The sequence below is a fragment of the Morone saxatilis genome, unplaced genomic scaffold (assembly GCF_004916995.1).
Source record: "Morone saxatilis isolate NCDOM2014 unplaced genomic scaffold, NCSU_SB_2.0 Contig23, whole genome shotgun sequence".
Taxonomy (NCBI): domain Eukaryota; kingdom Metazoa; phylum Chordata; class Actinopteri; family Moronidae; genus Morone; species Morone saxatilis.
The window spans coordinates 13375168-13389274 of NW_023339796.1; the positions used below are offsets into that span (position 1 = coordinate 13375168).

Genomic DNA, 14107 nt, shown 5'->3' on the forward strand with positions numbered 1-14107 from the left:
TGTGTATATATGTGTGTGTATATGTGTGTGTGTATTTGTGCGTGTGGGTGGCATGAGATCAAAATTGCCCACACCCTCCCTGTGGCAAAACAAACTGAATGTAATGTGTGTGAAATGACATTTGCTCTCCCAGAAGAGTTCAGTCAGTGTTTTACTGAGCTATGGGTTTGCATTCAGAGTGGCTTGGAGAAAGAAGAGCCAGGAGAGGATGAGATAAAAAGAACAAACAACTGATTAAAAAAGGAAACAAAGGAGTGGGAAGGTTGATGGTGGGAATAAAAACAGCAGCATCAAATGAAGGAACATCAAACACAAATTCCTCCTGGAAACTAAAAGAATCAGCCTCTTCCCCTTTTTATGGTCTCCATTCCCCAACTCTAAAGAAGTACTGAAAAGCATAGAGATGGCATGTACTGTTTTCCACTGGAGGATGAGAGACTTCCAGACAAATACACTCAAAAAGGTCTGTCTCACTCTTACTCCCCAGAGGTAAAAATTATCTCTCCTTCCCTCCTCCTCTCCTGTTATAGATTCTCATTGGAGAATCTCACTCGCCTCTGTCAGCCTCATGCTATAAGGTCAAGATCTTCTGCTGAAAGTTTTTCTTTTAGCCTCAGGACTATTTTCTATCTTTTATTCCCCCACTGCCGAATGCAGACTCTAGCAAAGCCCTGGAGGAAAAACAAAGCCCATCTCCCAAAATATATAGACTTCCCCAGGCATGTGAGCATATGCTGCAAGAAGGTAGATTTAGTGGTTGCTTTTAATGGAAAGCATTGTGTTTGCTTGGAGGCATTGGAGGGGCCACTGGCATTTTTATGGAGATAAATAGTGAGGAATGAAGGGGAAAATGAGAGGTGATCTCAACCTGAGAATGTCTGTGATCGCCAATAGTTTGGCCAGACTCTTGGGATGTATTCTGTGCTTATGTAAGTGTGTTGTAGGTGAAGCTGTGTGTGTGTGTGTGTGTGTGTGTGTGGTGGAGCTGCACTAACGAGATCCCCAAAGAACACCTCACTTGCGGTTAAGGGAGTGAGATCACACTGTGTGTTTCCTCTCATTCACACCGGCTTAGCCGGCACTGTCCCCATAGTGAAGAGCACATGCCTGGGGAATACCAAACTGAGGCATCAATTACCTGGATCTCACTACATTGGTTAAGGGAGAACACGGCTAAATTGAATAACACTTTCCCAATCGCATGTTGGCATAATGTGTTTTCGCACACATGCTAGTGCTGGCGAACACACACACATGCTCACACTTGCGACAAACAATCAGTGATCCATCCCAGTGGCACCCTCTCCCGACAGGGTACAGTAACCACTGCTCACCGCTGAGACTCCGTCTCAGTGAGAAATACAAGTGCCTCATATGATTGACTCACTCACACCTCCATATGACTGTTAAATCGTCTTATATGCACAGTCAATTCAGGCTTAGTGCCTTTCCCAAGCCCCATGGGTGCGGCTGATAATTTGAGTTTTATTGAAATTCAGCTCCAGTGGGTTCAAGGTGGTTGAAGGTCGTTCTTTTTTACTGCCACAGATGAGATGGAGGGAGAGCAACGGCATCAACCATTCAAGGCTCTATCTCTCACTGACTCTTGTCTGCTTCCCTCACTGCTAGTTGGGGAATTTTTCAGGAGGCGCGAGTCAATTTTGTGGTGCATCCAAACATGGTTAACAACAGCGTTTAATGAGATTGGATATAGCTAGCTGGTGTTTGCCTCTCCCCCTTGAACACAGTCTTCTTTATTACTTTTCAGTGGCACATTGCCTTATTCTTGGGGAGAAACCAGCAGTGACAGAGGTTAAGAAGTATTAAGTCATTCTCTTGGGGATTAAAGGGCAGGCTGTATTCATTTCCTTCATTGGTGTTTTCTTTTTGGAGGAAGTTTGTCAACTTGCTCTGATAAATGCCTCCCATAGTTTAGAGCCAGACTCTAAGGGTGTACCAGTGGCGGTGATAGGAGGAGCAGCTGGCCTCTGCTGGGTTTAATGGGCGTTGTAAGCATGCATACATTGTGTCTTGCTTTGCATACACATGTGAGTGTGTAAATGTGTGACTTTCTTTTATCCTTTTAAGCATTACCCTTTTCTGCCGTTAGCGTGATGTTCATGTTCGTGCTAAGGCCAGACCGTTTTGTTCTTGTGTTTTACTGTTCATAAATATTGCAAGTGCCACACAAGAGCAGTGCATGTCTTTGTATATCCAGGCAGCACGACCAAAATGAGGTCAGGTGGTTTCTAAGAAATGATGCAACTCTTGTGTTCAGCAAAGGTTAGATCCATTTCTGGATAAGATAACAGGGCGCTGCCACATGATGCCCTCTCCATTGCAGTGTCTCTCCGATTACTCCTTCCATATCTTGTACAGTATCTGTCTTCATATGAACTGCACCCTTCCTTCTTCTCTATCTCAGTACTGTCTTCCCCCCCCACTTTTCCTTTATCTCTCCATCTTTGTGTCTCTCTGCCCTCCGTTCTGGTTCCGCATATTACAGAATGGTTATCTCAGTTCAAGTGTGTGACAGAAAAGGACAGTCAGGTCTATCTATTTATTTGCCCTCCTAACCCCCAGTTGCTATAAAATTCAAGCAGGAGAGTCAAAATGAGATGCAATAGGAGACACATATTTGACATTAACTTTATCGATTCCTGTATTTCTTATTATTTTTGTACTTAATTTAGTGATTATTCCCACCTCACACTCCAAAAACAGCATGCACATACTCTCACACACACAGGAATGTGCTAATGATAACCCTTACTGTCTTAATTAGAGTGAAGGACTGCACTAGGAGCTAATTGAGTGACAACATTTTGTTAATTCAGCACTATTTCCTGGTCTGCTTGAAAAGCAAAGATGCTTTAATTCACCCCGGATAGCCTATTAGCTATAGCTTATACGGCTAAATGTCAGCCAATCCCAGTGCGACCTGGACATGGTTCTTCTCCGTCAGTCTACTTGTGCCAGGAGAAGAGATGTTAGGGCCAAGTCAGGGCTAACTTCTAACTTTCATATGTGAAGTTTAGAAATGTCAGAGCTATAGTGGATAGACTTTCCTTATGGGAAAAGGTTAAATTACATTACCATTTTCTCCGTGCTAGCTTTCCAACATAAACACAGAGTTTGGTACTGCAGTTGTTGTGCTGTAAGGTGATATTCCTCTGGCCCTCATGGTTCACTTCAGCCACTCCACACTTTTAATTTAAGGCATTGATCGAGGAATTCTTTTAGTTGTGTCATTAAAGTGATCAAATTTCTGCTTTTAAAATTTTTATTGGAAGGAAAGGAGAGTGGGAGGACCAGGACTTGCAAAGAGAATAAATGACAGTGTGTGGGTGTGGCTGAGAGATTGGGAAGCCAGCCAAAGCCTTGTTCTACAGCCAGTGAACCATTGGGGAGTAGTCTCCCTCTTTCTAAATGCTGTTTTGTGAGGTGAGGAGCCTGATAAGAGTTGTAATTACCTCATTTTACTGCAGCAAATTGCCAGGTTTCTTAAAAGCAGACAGGCTGGCTGAGGTAATATCAGCAGTAATGAGTATTGTGATGGTTGTGGGAGGCTAGCGCTGCTTCCATCTGGATTATTGCTTGGTCACTGCTGCTGGTCTGCTGTTACAGCAAACCTTAGCAGATCCTGGGCCAATTACTGTGAGGTATAAAATGGTTTAATACTGAGTTTCTCTGCACTATGTGTTTGGCAGCCTGATGAGTGTGTATGTTAGCATTAATCTTGCATAGTAATATAATATTTATATATCCATTGAAGAAGACATTATATTCTATCCAAAACAGATCTACAAGACATTGTCTCTTATTATATTTTAAAGTTAGCCCCGAGGTAAAGATCTCGAACAGCTTGCAAAAATCTGTCCAGAAATTGCATGTATGTTAGTGATTGTGTGTATAATAATTTGCATGCTTGTGTCTATTGATGCGTGCACACTTGCCATGTCGTGTATTTTCCTTACAAGCAAGCATTATCTTCACTGTATGGGAGTGGAGGACAACAACAGAAATGCTTGACGTTTGATGGGTCCCTGTGAGAATCCATTAAATAACGGTTTATTAAAGTAACTGTTAAATTCCCTAAGCGGTGTCATCACTGCCAGACTCACTCCAAAAATCCACATGAAGGGTGATCATATATTTGCTGTGTGCGTCAGGAGCAGGGAGAAAAAGAGACGATTGAAATGGCATATCTTTTGTCAGAATGCTGAACACTGTGTTTCACCAGATTATGTTGATATAATTTAACCTTTTCATGGAAATGTTAATATCCCCGCTGTTTGGTCTGAAACTGATACATATGTTATTATTAGATTTGCTCAGCTTACATTGATCTGTGTTTAGCGTAAACTCAGTCCCTCCAGTATTTGGTTCGGCTATTATCCGTGTTTGCTTCTTGCTGTCTTTTTTATTTTGTCTAGAAGAGGAAGATTCATTGGAACCTTATGCTATAAGTAATAAGGTTGGTTTAACTGACCCGTAAAATAGGCTAATTCGTGTTAGATTCTTCCTATCCGTCTCTGGTAATTGTTTGTAGAAAAGCATTTATTTCCTCACCTTTACATCCAGTCAATGCTTGTGTATGTGTATTTAAATACACAATGAATGCACATACACTCTTGCAGATACTACAATAACTATGAATACTTTTTTATGTTTTTGCTTATACTGTAAGTATATCTAAATATATATATATATAAAGAAAATTACTTTCCATGCAAGCTTTGGAAGAACAGGTAAGAAGTAAATAGTTCTGCACTTGAGATGAAAGTCCATTGTCCTTTAATTGGAAGCTATTTCTTTTAAAATAAGCACAGGTCAAAGGGTCACATCGGAGAGCCCTGTATAAAGCCTGGAGATCCAGTATATATGGTGCACACAGAAGGCTGACGTGTGTGTGTTTTTTTCTAGGTGTATTCTGTCTCCTTCCTATCTACCATAGAGCTCATGCAGCAAGAGAAATCAGACTCCCCCTGTAGCCTGTCATTAACAGAAGACAGAGAGAAAGAAAGATAAGGGGAAGGAATGGAAGCGAGAAGGCAAAAAAGAGACAGGGGGAAAGTGAAGAAGATGAATGACAGTGATAAATGGAGAGTGAATAAACGTGCAAAGAAGAGGAGGAGAAAGGATAGGGTAGAGGGGAGAGAGGGCAAGGGAGAGGAGGGATGGATGAGTGGGAGAGGGAAGGGGAAGGAGAAAAAAGGTGGCGGTAAAGAGGGAGCAAGAGGGGTGGGTGGGTGGTTTGGTGGGGTTATGATGAATTAAAGATGACACTCTCCGGCAGCCTGGTTTCTAAAGATCACTCTGTCTGCTAATGTAATGTTAATGAATGCAAATGATGTGCCTAACCTCTCTCCCCTGACCAGGGGAGGGAAGGGGAGAGAGAGCAAGAAAGAGAGAGGGAGAGAGAGAGAAGGAGAGATGGGGATGTGTGAAGTGGGGGGTTATGTATAAATGTGCTGTTTCGGCGTTAGGCCTGTAGCATAATGAGTGATTGACCACTAAGATATGATTAGATGCATGAGTCTGTTGTCACCAGCCTCTGGGTGTGCACCTTGTGACCGCGCACCTTTCCGTGTTTGCCAACCCGGCCTCAGGGGGGGCTGTTGTGTTTTCCTGCTTCCCTTCCACAGCAACTCTATTACAAACTGGTAATAGTGGGGAAAGAGAGTGTAGCTGCTCACCAAGTGCCGCAAGGTTGAATCTTAAGTTTTATGCGACGTGGCAGCCCAGATGTGTAAGGCCAAGAGAATGTCACCTTGCTGTGATGATTGGATAATTTCATCAGCTTCTGCAGATACTGCATGTATATTAATTTTCCTATCTTGCGAGGCATTCTTCCTAACATCTGCTGCTGATCTCAATTTGGCTTCTGTAACTCTCCTCCTCTGTATCTCCTCTCATCTCTCTTGGCTTTCTCCCCCGTCTCTGATACTGACCTGGTCTTCTTTCATGCTGAAAATTTTATTTTCACTCCGCCAGAGTGAGTGACTGCGAGCCCAGAACACTGTTAATACATTTGTGTGTGTGTGTGTGTGATCTGTGATTTGTGAGCCTGTTCATTTAATTCTGTCTTTGGCTCAGCGATGAGGGACTTGTGTATCCCATCACTCGGCGCCAATGTCTCAGAGGATGGCAGATTATTTTCTGTTCAATTTTCAAATCAGCCACATTGTCATTTCTGTCTTCAGGGAGACATGGAAGTAACATATTTCTTTTGATGTATTTCAGTTGACTGTTCTGTATCTTCTATTTAAAGCAGAAACCCTTCAGTATGAGTGACACAGCTTTAGTGTGGCGCAGATTAGAAAAGTCTCACATCTGTGTTCGCAAGGATTGTCTTCTCTGTTGAACACGATGGCTCAATCAAAGATATCACCTCTTTCATATTCTTTTTACCCTGAAGGAGGGCTGTGCCATAAACCCAGTCACAGTTTTTCAAATCAGCTCAATGCTCTCGACCATGCCGGACTTGAGCTGCTTCTACCTTCCAGTCCAACAAACAATTTTTTTGTGTGTGATTTCCCAGGGTGCAGTGAATGAATACTGTCTATCTGTGTGACAAACTTTCACACGATTTGTTCAGAAAATACTTCACTCTGTCAAAAATGTTCCTTTTTTTATTCATATAAATCCCCTGAGTGGACGGCTGATTAGTTTGGGAGATGCTGCAGCTTTTGCTCTTGTTTGTTTGTCACTTTGTTTTCAGCCCCGTATTAAGATGCCAGGCTCAGCAGGCTACCATGGGGCTTCATCATTGTTAAGTGCTCATTTCAATCCCGCTGATTTCTCCTCTCGGTTTTTCATCTCTGCCTTTCCCTCTGTCTGTCTTTTCCCTTCAGTATCTCTCTCTCTCCTCTCTCTGTCTCTTTCCCTTTGTCCTCCCATCTTGATTCCGTTTCTGTGAAAAGATAAAACCCTCTTAAATAATGTCATTCAAGGCCCTCGGATCTTATTCGGTTTGTTGCTACAATCACAAAGAGAAGGCCCTCTCAACCCAGCATCCAGCATCTGGACATGATTGTCTCATTGAATTACAAAGTGTACCAGCATCCTTGAACGGGGGGGGGGGNNAAAGGATAGATGAATGGAAGAGATGTGTTTTGGGATGGGAAGGGAAATCCACGGAGAATTGTCTGCTGTATTGACTAAGGAGCCAGGAAGGTTCAGAGAGGCGCTTCAGCACATGTTTTATCGATCAGCCGCCATACAATCATACAGACACAACCACAAAGGGGGGAATTACACAGACATGTTGCCATTCTGACTTGCAAACTATAGAATTAAAATCATACATAAAGGCTCAAAGAGAGTGGAGAGATTGGACAATCCATTCCTGATGTTCTTTCTTCTCTGAACTGCCTTTCTGTAGATGTTCTATGGCCAAAGTGCTAGCAATATGTAATCATGCGTGTCCATGTGATGTATCATGCGACTGCTTGCTGACGTGTAATTGTGTGAAGAGGGCTGCCTTATCGATCTGTAACGCAAGGCCTCATCAATGTTTAATGCAGTCTCTCTCGCTCTTTCATTTCTCTCCCGCCCTCTCTCTATCCCTCTCTCTCTATCTGTGAAAACAGCCTACCATTTGGTATTGATCTACCACTTGCTGCTAATGAGAAGGAGCTGAGCTTTCTGGGATTGGAAGCTGTAGGCCCATCGGTTGAGCCTTGGTTTTGGCTCAGCTTGCAACTTCTGGGTTTTGACTAGCACACTGGCAGTGTATCAGCTTGAGTGAGCCTTACACAATGAGCCAACCTACATCCGTTGTATGTTTTAGAGTCACTAATATTTTGCGATGTAGACACAATACATCCCCTGGCCTTGCGGCTCTTTGAATCCATTTAAGGCTGGCTACCCTGACACCTACAAGCTATTGTTTTACAATAGATTTATGAGCCATGGTGACATTGTCAACATTAAGCTCTCTATGTTAATAATTTTCCCACAGACTGAACTGCTAGTGAACCTAGCGGTGTTTAATTTATTGGAGCTTGCAGGTGGAGCTGACATAGCAGAATATGAATGCAGGAGAAAACACTCTGGGCTACCCTCCAAAATATGAAGGACTATAGCTAGCTGTTGCCATTCCTTGTCTTCCAAATCATTTGGAAAAACTGAGAGAGAGAGAGAGAGAGGAGAGAGAGAGAGAGAGAGAGAGAGAGAGAGAGAGAGAGGAGAGAGAGAGAGAGAGAGAGAGAACAAATTATAATATTATATATTAATTTGTATCTTTCTCTAAAGGATGTTGTTTTATAAAACATACCAGTAGCCACTTAGTTTTGTTTTATTTGCTTTTTTAATATAGATGATTTGTTCTTCTGAAACCTAATTGTTTTGTAAGCCTAGGTCACAGGATGACTTATAATTTCAGCAATAAACCAAAATGTGCCTCTTGTAATTTTGAAAGAGCTGGCTTTTCTAATTAACGTGGGTAGCTCATTTTAAAATGAAACTCTTCAAATCCACTTATGATTAAATGGATGAATGGTCCACATAACAGCTCATTTAAAACTCACACAAATACACGTACACAAGGGACATTTTCCAAATCCCCAGTGACAGTGGACAGGTGTGTGAGCTATAGGCATGACTGCAGTGTGAGCCCCACCCCATTGCTAATAACCACTTAGCATACTCCATTTACTCATCTCCTACTCTGATATTCTGCTAATGGTAGACATTAGGTCACATGACATGTCTCAGCCACCCCTCCCCTGGGCCTTTGACCTCTTTTTGTCTCCTACCTTCACCATCTTGCTTCCACCCCTCCTTCCCTTTTAAAAGGAAATGGAAAATGCCCTACCAAGTGCCTGTGTGATTTGACTAAAGCTTCTGTGATTTCCCCTGAGAAAGGGTTGGCAGTCCCCACAACGCTGGCTGGCGCTGAGGGCTGTTTCATGCTCCTATCTCCCCAGCTGACAGCAAGTCGTACAGGCAGGCAGGCTGGAGCTGGCTGGCTGGCTGTGGAAACTAGACAAGGCAAGGCTGATCTTAGGGAAATTGAAATACTCTGATGGAAGCCGGGTGTGAACAAGGCTGTCACTGTAGGTGTACACAGAAAATTGCTCTCTGAGTTGGCTGGTGAATGTGAGTGTGTGTGTGTGCAGCATGTGTGTGTCTTGACGTGTATATGTGCGAGTGCTTGTGTGTGCAGCTGAATTACCTAGGCTAATTGGTTTCATGTCTGAGGACAGTTTCTCCCAGTAAGTAGAGATTGAGAATGAAAGGCCTCTTTCCTTCCTACCAGTGGCTTGTCACTCATCCTCAGTGTACTTGTTTTTTACCAAGACCACTTGAACTACAGATGACGGGCTTCGAGTGCTCCATCATTTGGAATCATTTCTAAATCACTGCAAGTTCAGTGAGATTTCAAATAAGCAACAGCTGTGGGTCTATGTTTCCCAGTAAAGAAATGGTGCTGAGGACCTGGAACCTGTCTGTCAGTTGCTGTACGTCTTTGCATTCAAACGGAGTGAGATTTCTCCCTCATCAACAACATGTGTGGGTGTCGCTAGCCAACCGTTTGCTGTGCTAGTGGATGATGTCCAAGATACAGCAACCACAGTTCCTCTGAAAATTCCCACATACCCTGCTTATCTACTACAGTGCATCACCCAAACATACCATTCACTCTTCTGTCTCCCAGTTCTTATCTGTTTGGCCACAAAAAAACACAACTGAGGGCATGTTGTGGCAGGGGACATCAAGAAATGTGAAATATACCCTGGTTCATTCCCAGTAAGATGGAATGTTTAAGTCAGAGAATAAACTGTCTGTTACTGGGGAAATTATGAATCTATCATTATACTGCTAAGGCCACCATGTCATCCAGTCCATCACTATATAAATCTATGTGTGTGAGAGAGAGAGAGAAGAGAGAGAGAGAGAGAGAGAGAGAGAGAGAACAACACCTGTGGTTTACCATACTTCTCTCCTCTTTCCGTGGTATATCAGGTTTTCTAGATTTCAGTGTGCCAACAAGGCAGATATTAATCAAAACAGGGATGACAAACTTCTTGGTGGAGCTGCCAGACTTATTTTGTCTATGGTGTGTCACTGAGGATTAGTAAGAGGGGTGAAAGCAAGAATGGGTAATCTTGTCTTCTTATATTTCATAGATATGACACTTGGGTAATACAAGTCCAAAGTGAGATAAATAAATATCTCCAAACTACTCTCTGTGCCAGATTTCCCTGTCTGAGCTTATAACTTTTTATGTCTCATTTTTGTGTGCAACCAGTGTAAGATATAGTTGTCTAAGGTACAGCTTGAGATTCTTAGAAAATGTTCAGAAAATCACATAGAAACATGAGCATCTTTCCCCTTCTCATTTAAGCTCTCTCCATACTAGTTTTCAGAGAATGTCCCCACTAGGAGTAAACAAACTGCAATGGCCTCGCCTTGGAGGGCTGTCTCTGCATTTGTGAAACCGCTTTTTTTAAAGTAAACAATATGGCAAAGTTCAGCACTCACACATCGGCCGCATGCAAATCCCTACAGTATTTCTTGTGTGAACACAAATGACTGCCTATCGTGCAAATGCATGCACACACACAGGCATACAAACAAAGGCAGGATGCACAAACTGTAGTTTCATGCTCATGCAGAGAGAACACAATACAAAGCTCAGCATTTAACAGCATGACAGAGGCCCTCAGACATTTCTTCCAGCAAAGTGCCAAGGCTTTGTTTCCATGTCTCTTGTCTTAACCGAAGTCTAGCAGAGATGGATGAAACCCACTGAAGGATTCATCTCCTTTCTGTTCATCAATGATAGTGTCAAGTGATCACTGGGGCTTGAATGCAGTTCAACACTGTGGAATGATACTCAAAATGGCTTTCTTTTAAGGCTAACCGCTGTCTTTTTCTCTTTACCTCTTTTTCTTTCTTTGCTGCAGAGACTGTGATGGACACTCGGGTGGCCACAGCTGAACTGGGCTGGACAGCATATCCTAATTCTGGGGTGAGTTGCTCATTGCCAACACACATGCGTGCTGAGTAAAAAGCAGTTTCAGAAGTTTCGTGTTCAATCACTTTCTGTTGGGAGGAAGATAGCTTTAGAGGGTGATGTGTAACATGAAACACGGTGCCCATACAGATCAGCCAGACAGACAAATAGGCAGGAAGGCAGGCAGGATGGGAGTATAGACTTAAGTAGTGCCCAATGTAGCTCCTATTATGGGTATTATTTTCTCTCTGTCCCAGCTCATAATGACTTAATGACATAATGGGTCCACGTAAGCCCCAGAACACAGTACCTAAGTCCCTGTAAATGGAGGCTGTGGGGATACCATAGACATAATGATACTGTAATGATACATTTATGCAGGGAAGTGGAGGTATTAGGATGAAACAGGGGAGGAGGAGCTAAGAGGATGGAAACGCTCAGGGCTTTTTCAGATTTTTCAACTTTCAGGTAGTTTCACGAACATGAAAGGAGCAGAAATGAAAGAAAATGCCAAGTCATCAGAATGAGAACAGTGTTTTTTAAATTTTTTTCTCTTAAAGTATGACTGCCCTATTACACTAATGGACCTAAAGAGAATTTTAAGGCCTTGTTCTCTGTGCTGTGATTCAATAATTCAATGAAATGCCTGATGGACCAACACTGATAGCATGATTCTTGCAGGAACTATCCAGGACAGACAATGACTGTTTCCCACATTTTCTGGGTCTTTGGCTCTTTATGAGGCATTTTACACGCGTGTACAGGGAGCCTTTATTGCTCTCGAACAGAGCTTTGGCTCTGTTTAAACACTGGAGAGTGTGGCAGCCCCCTTTTTGTCTCCCCAAAGGAGTGCTAACTAAAACAACCTGCAACCTGGAATAGCTGTGTGTTCATTATATGTACATACCAGTATGTGTGTGTGGTGGGGTGAGGTGGAGTGGGTTGTGTGTGTGGAGGTGTGTGGTGTGGAAGTGTGTGGTGTGTGTGTGTGGGTGTGTGGTGTTGAAAGAAGAAGAGAAGGAGAGAGAGAGAGAGAGTTTTTTAACAGGATCTGATAGCTGAAACCGTATTTATTAAAAAGTTATGTTGATATTTTCATGTCATGACACTCTTTTAAAATGCCATATTTTCTAGAATCAGTGAATCCTTTAATACAATGGCTACATGGGAAAAAAAATGTATGTATGTAAATACAGCATGAATAAACTTGCTAGGTAGGTAGCTTATGACCAGATAAAACTTTGGTAATTTCTCAAAAACATAAAAAGAGTAACTGATTATGCTGCAGATGAGGCAATATAATTAAGACAACAACAATGGCTTTCGTTTCAAATTTTATACTGTGTATTTTTATATTTTGATTTCAATGGTTTTATAAAATTTTTGTGAGGATGTATTTGTTACCTCACAGCTAAGTAGTTGCTTAGTGGTTTGTCAATTGTCAGTGTGACTCAACAAACTGCTTAATTATTTTGCCCTTCGTCTTCTGACATCAGTCTTTACACCAGATTCTGAGTTCTTCTTTAGGAATGAGGCATGTTGATCTTCCAGTTGATACTGTTCACCCTGAATGCTGTGAAACTAAATGTTTGAGGGTTTCTTTCATTTTAAAGGATCAGCTGGGTCAACACATAACAATGTTTCATCACGCTTACATAATATACAATGGAATAAATGTGTTGTTTTTCTTCATGGATCAGCTTCACATTGTCCCATATATTTTTTTTCTCTGTGAAAAGGAAATATCCAGAAAGACCTACTGAGTAGAGACATCTACAGTGCTTTTTCCATTGAAGCCTGTTCAGCAAGCCTCCAGGCACACAGAGCCTCTTGTCTGTGTTGAGAATAGTTTTTTAAGCTACTGCTGGTGTAAAAGTTCAGGTAGGGAGAGACCTGCAGCTGTAGGGAGAATACACTCATACCACTCACAGGAAGAACTTGTCCCACTCCACAGCTGCCTTGACCTTACTGGTAGTGTGTAAGAGATGCAGCGTGCTTGTGCAGAAATGCACACTCACGCACACACTCTCACGCACACTCTCTCACACATGCACATGAGTACACATGAATTCAGCTGGCTTTTAAAGGATTTCTGTTGTGTAAGAGCAAAATATATAATTCCGTCGAACGTGGTCAATATAAGATCAATATTAATAATGAAGTGCCATGCAGTTGATTCGGAAACACCGTATTTGATGAATAATCAGATACATTTTTTATATGTATTTCATCTGAGTGTAACATATCTCATATAATGAGCATATTGTACATGAACTACAAGTCATAGCTTAAACCTATGTAGTATACTTATAGCTTCTAAAATATCTGATAACCATGACTGTAGCCTGCAGGGGCTGTGAACAGTGGTGTCAAGATACATACATACATACACACTTGTATGTCTACATATACTGATCGTAATAATATATATTTGTATGCTAGTAGCTAAGTGGTCAATTAATTTGCTTCTCTTTGTGAACAGGATAACTGCCTCACTAGCACACAAGAGAAAAGACACATATACTTTGTCCCTGTGCTATTCGATACATCTCATTAATTTCCTTTAGTAACTTTTCCTTCAGGAGTTCATAAGAAGTGTATATGTGTGTGCGGGGGTGTGTGTTTGTGTTTGGCTGACCTGAAGGGTTAATTTTGAAGGATTGCAGAAGCAGTGTCATTAGTTCCAGTGGTGTAAACATGAGGACATATCAAGGCTGGCAAAGTGAATGTATAATGGAGCAGCAGTATGCGAATGCACACTTGTATGTTAGCATCTGCCAGAGAGAGGGAGAGCTCAGAAGGAAAACAGATGTTTACAGCAAACTGTATCACAATATTTCTTCATAATGTGCATTCGTGCTCCAGCTTTTTTCTATTGTTTCATTTCAATCGGATATATTCCTTCTTTTCTCTCTGTGGACTTTCCCTTGAATGTCATTTTTCTCTCTGTTTCTGTCTCACCTTCATCCTCATGAGTCAGAACTCTCTTTTTTTCTTGTATGATTATTATCAGCTTTCAACAGTGACCTGCTTTCTAAAACATCATATAAATGATACACTTGCGTTTCAGATTAATAATTAGTGAGAATTATGATGTGTATAATAATTTTTGTATTGTATTTTTTGGTGGGGGGGGGGGGT

The 14107-nt window shown here is 41.9% G+C and overlaps 1 protein-coding gene across 1 annotated transcript in view; it reads left to right on the forward strand.

Moving 5' to 3' along the window:
* LOC118334507 (ephrin type-B receptor 1-B-like) overlaps positions 1–14107 on the forward strand; it is a gene marked incomplete in the record, with an annotated part of 144761 nt that overhangs the window by 32962 nt on the left and 97692 nt on the right. The window contains 1 exon segment of the mRNA XM_035670429.1: positions 10917–10981. Within this exon segment, the coding sequence (XP_035526322.1) occupies positions 10917–10981 (65 nt within the window).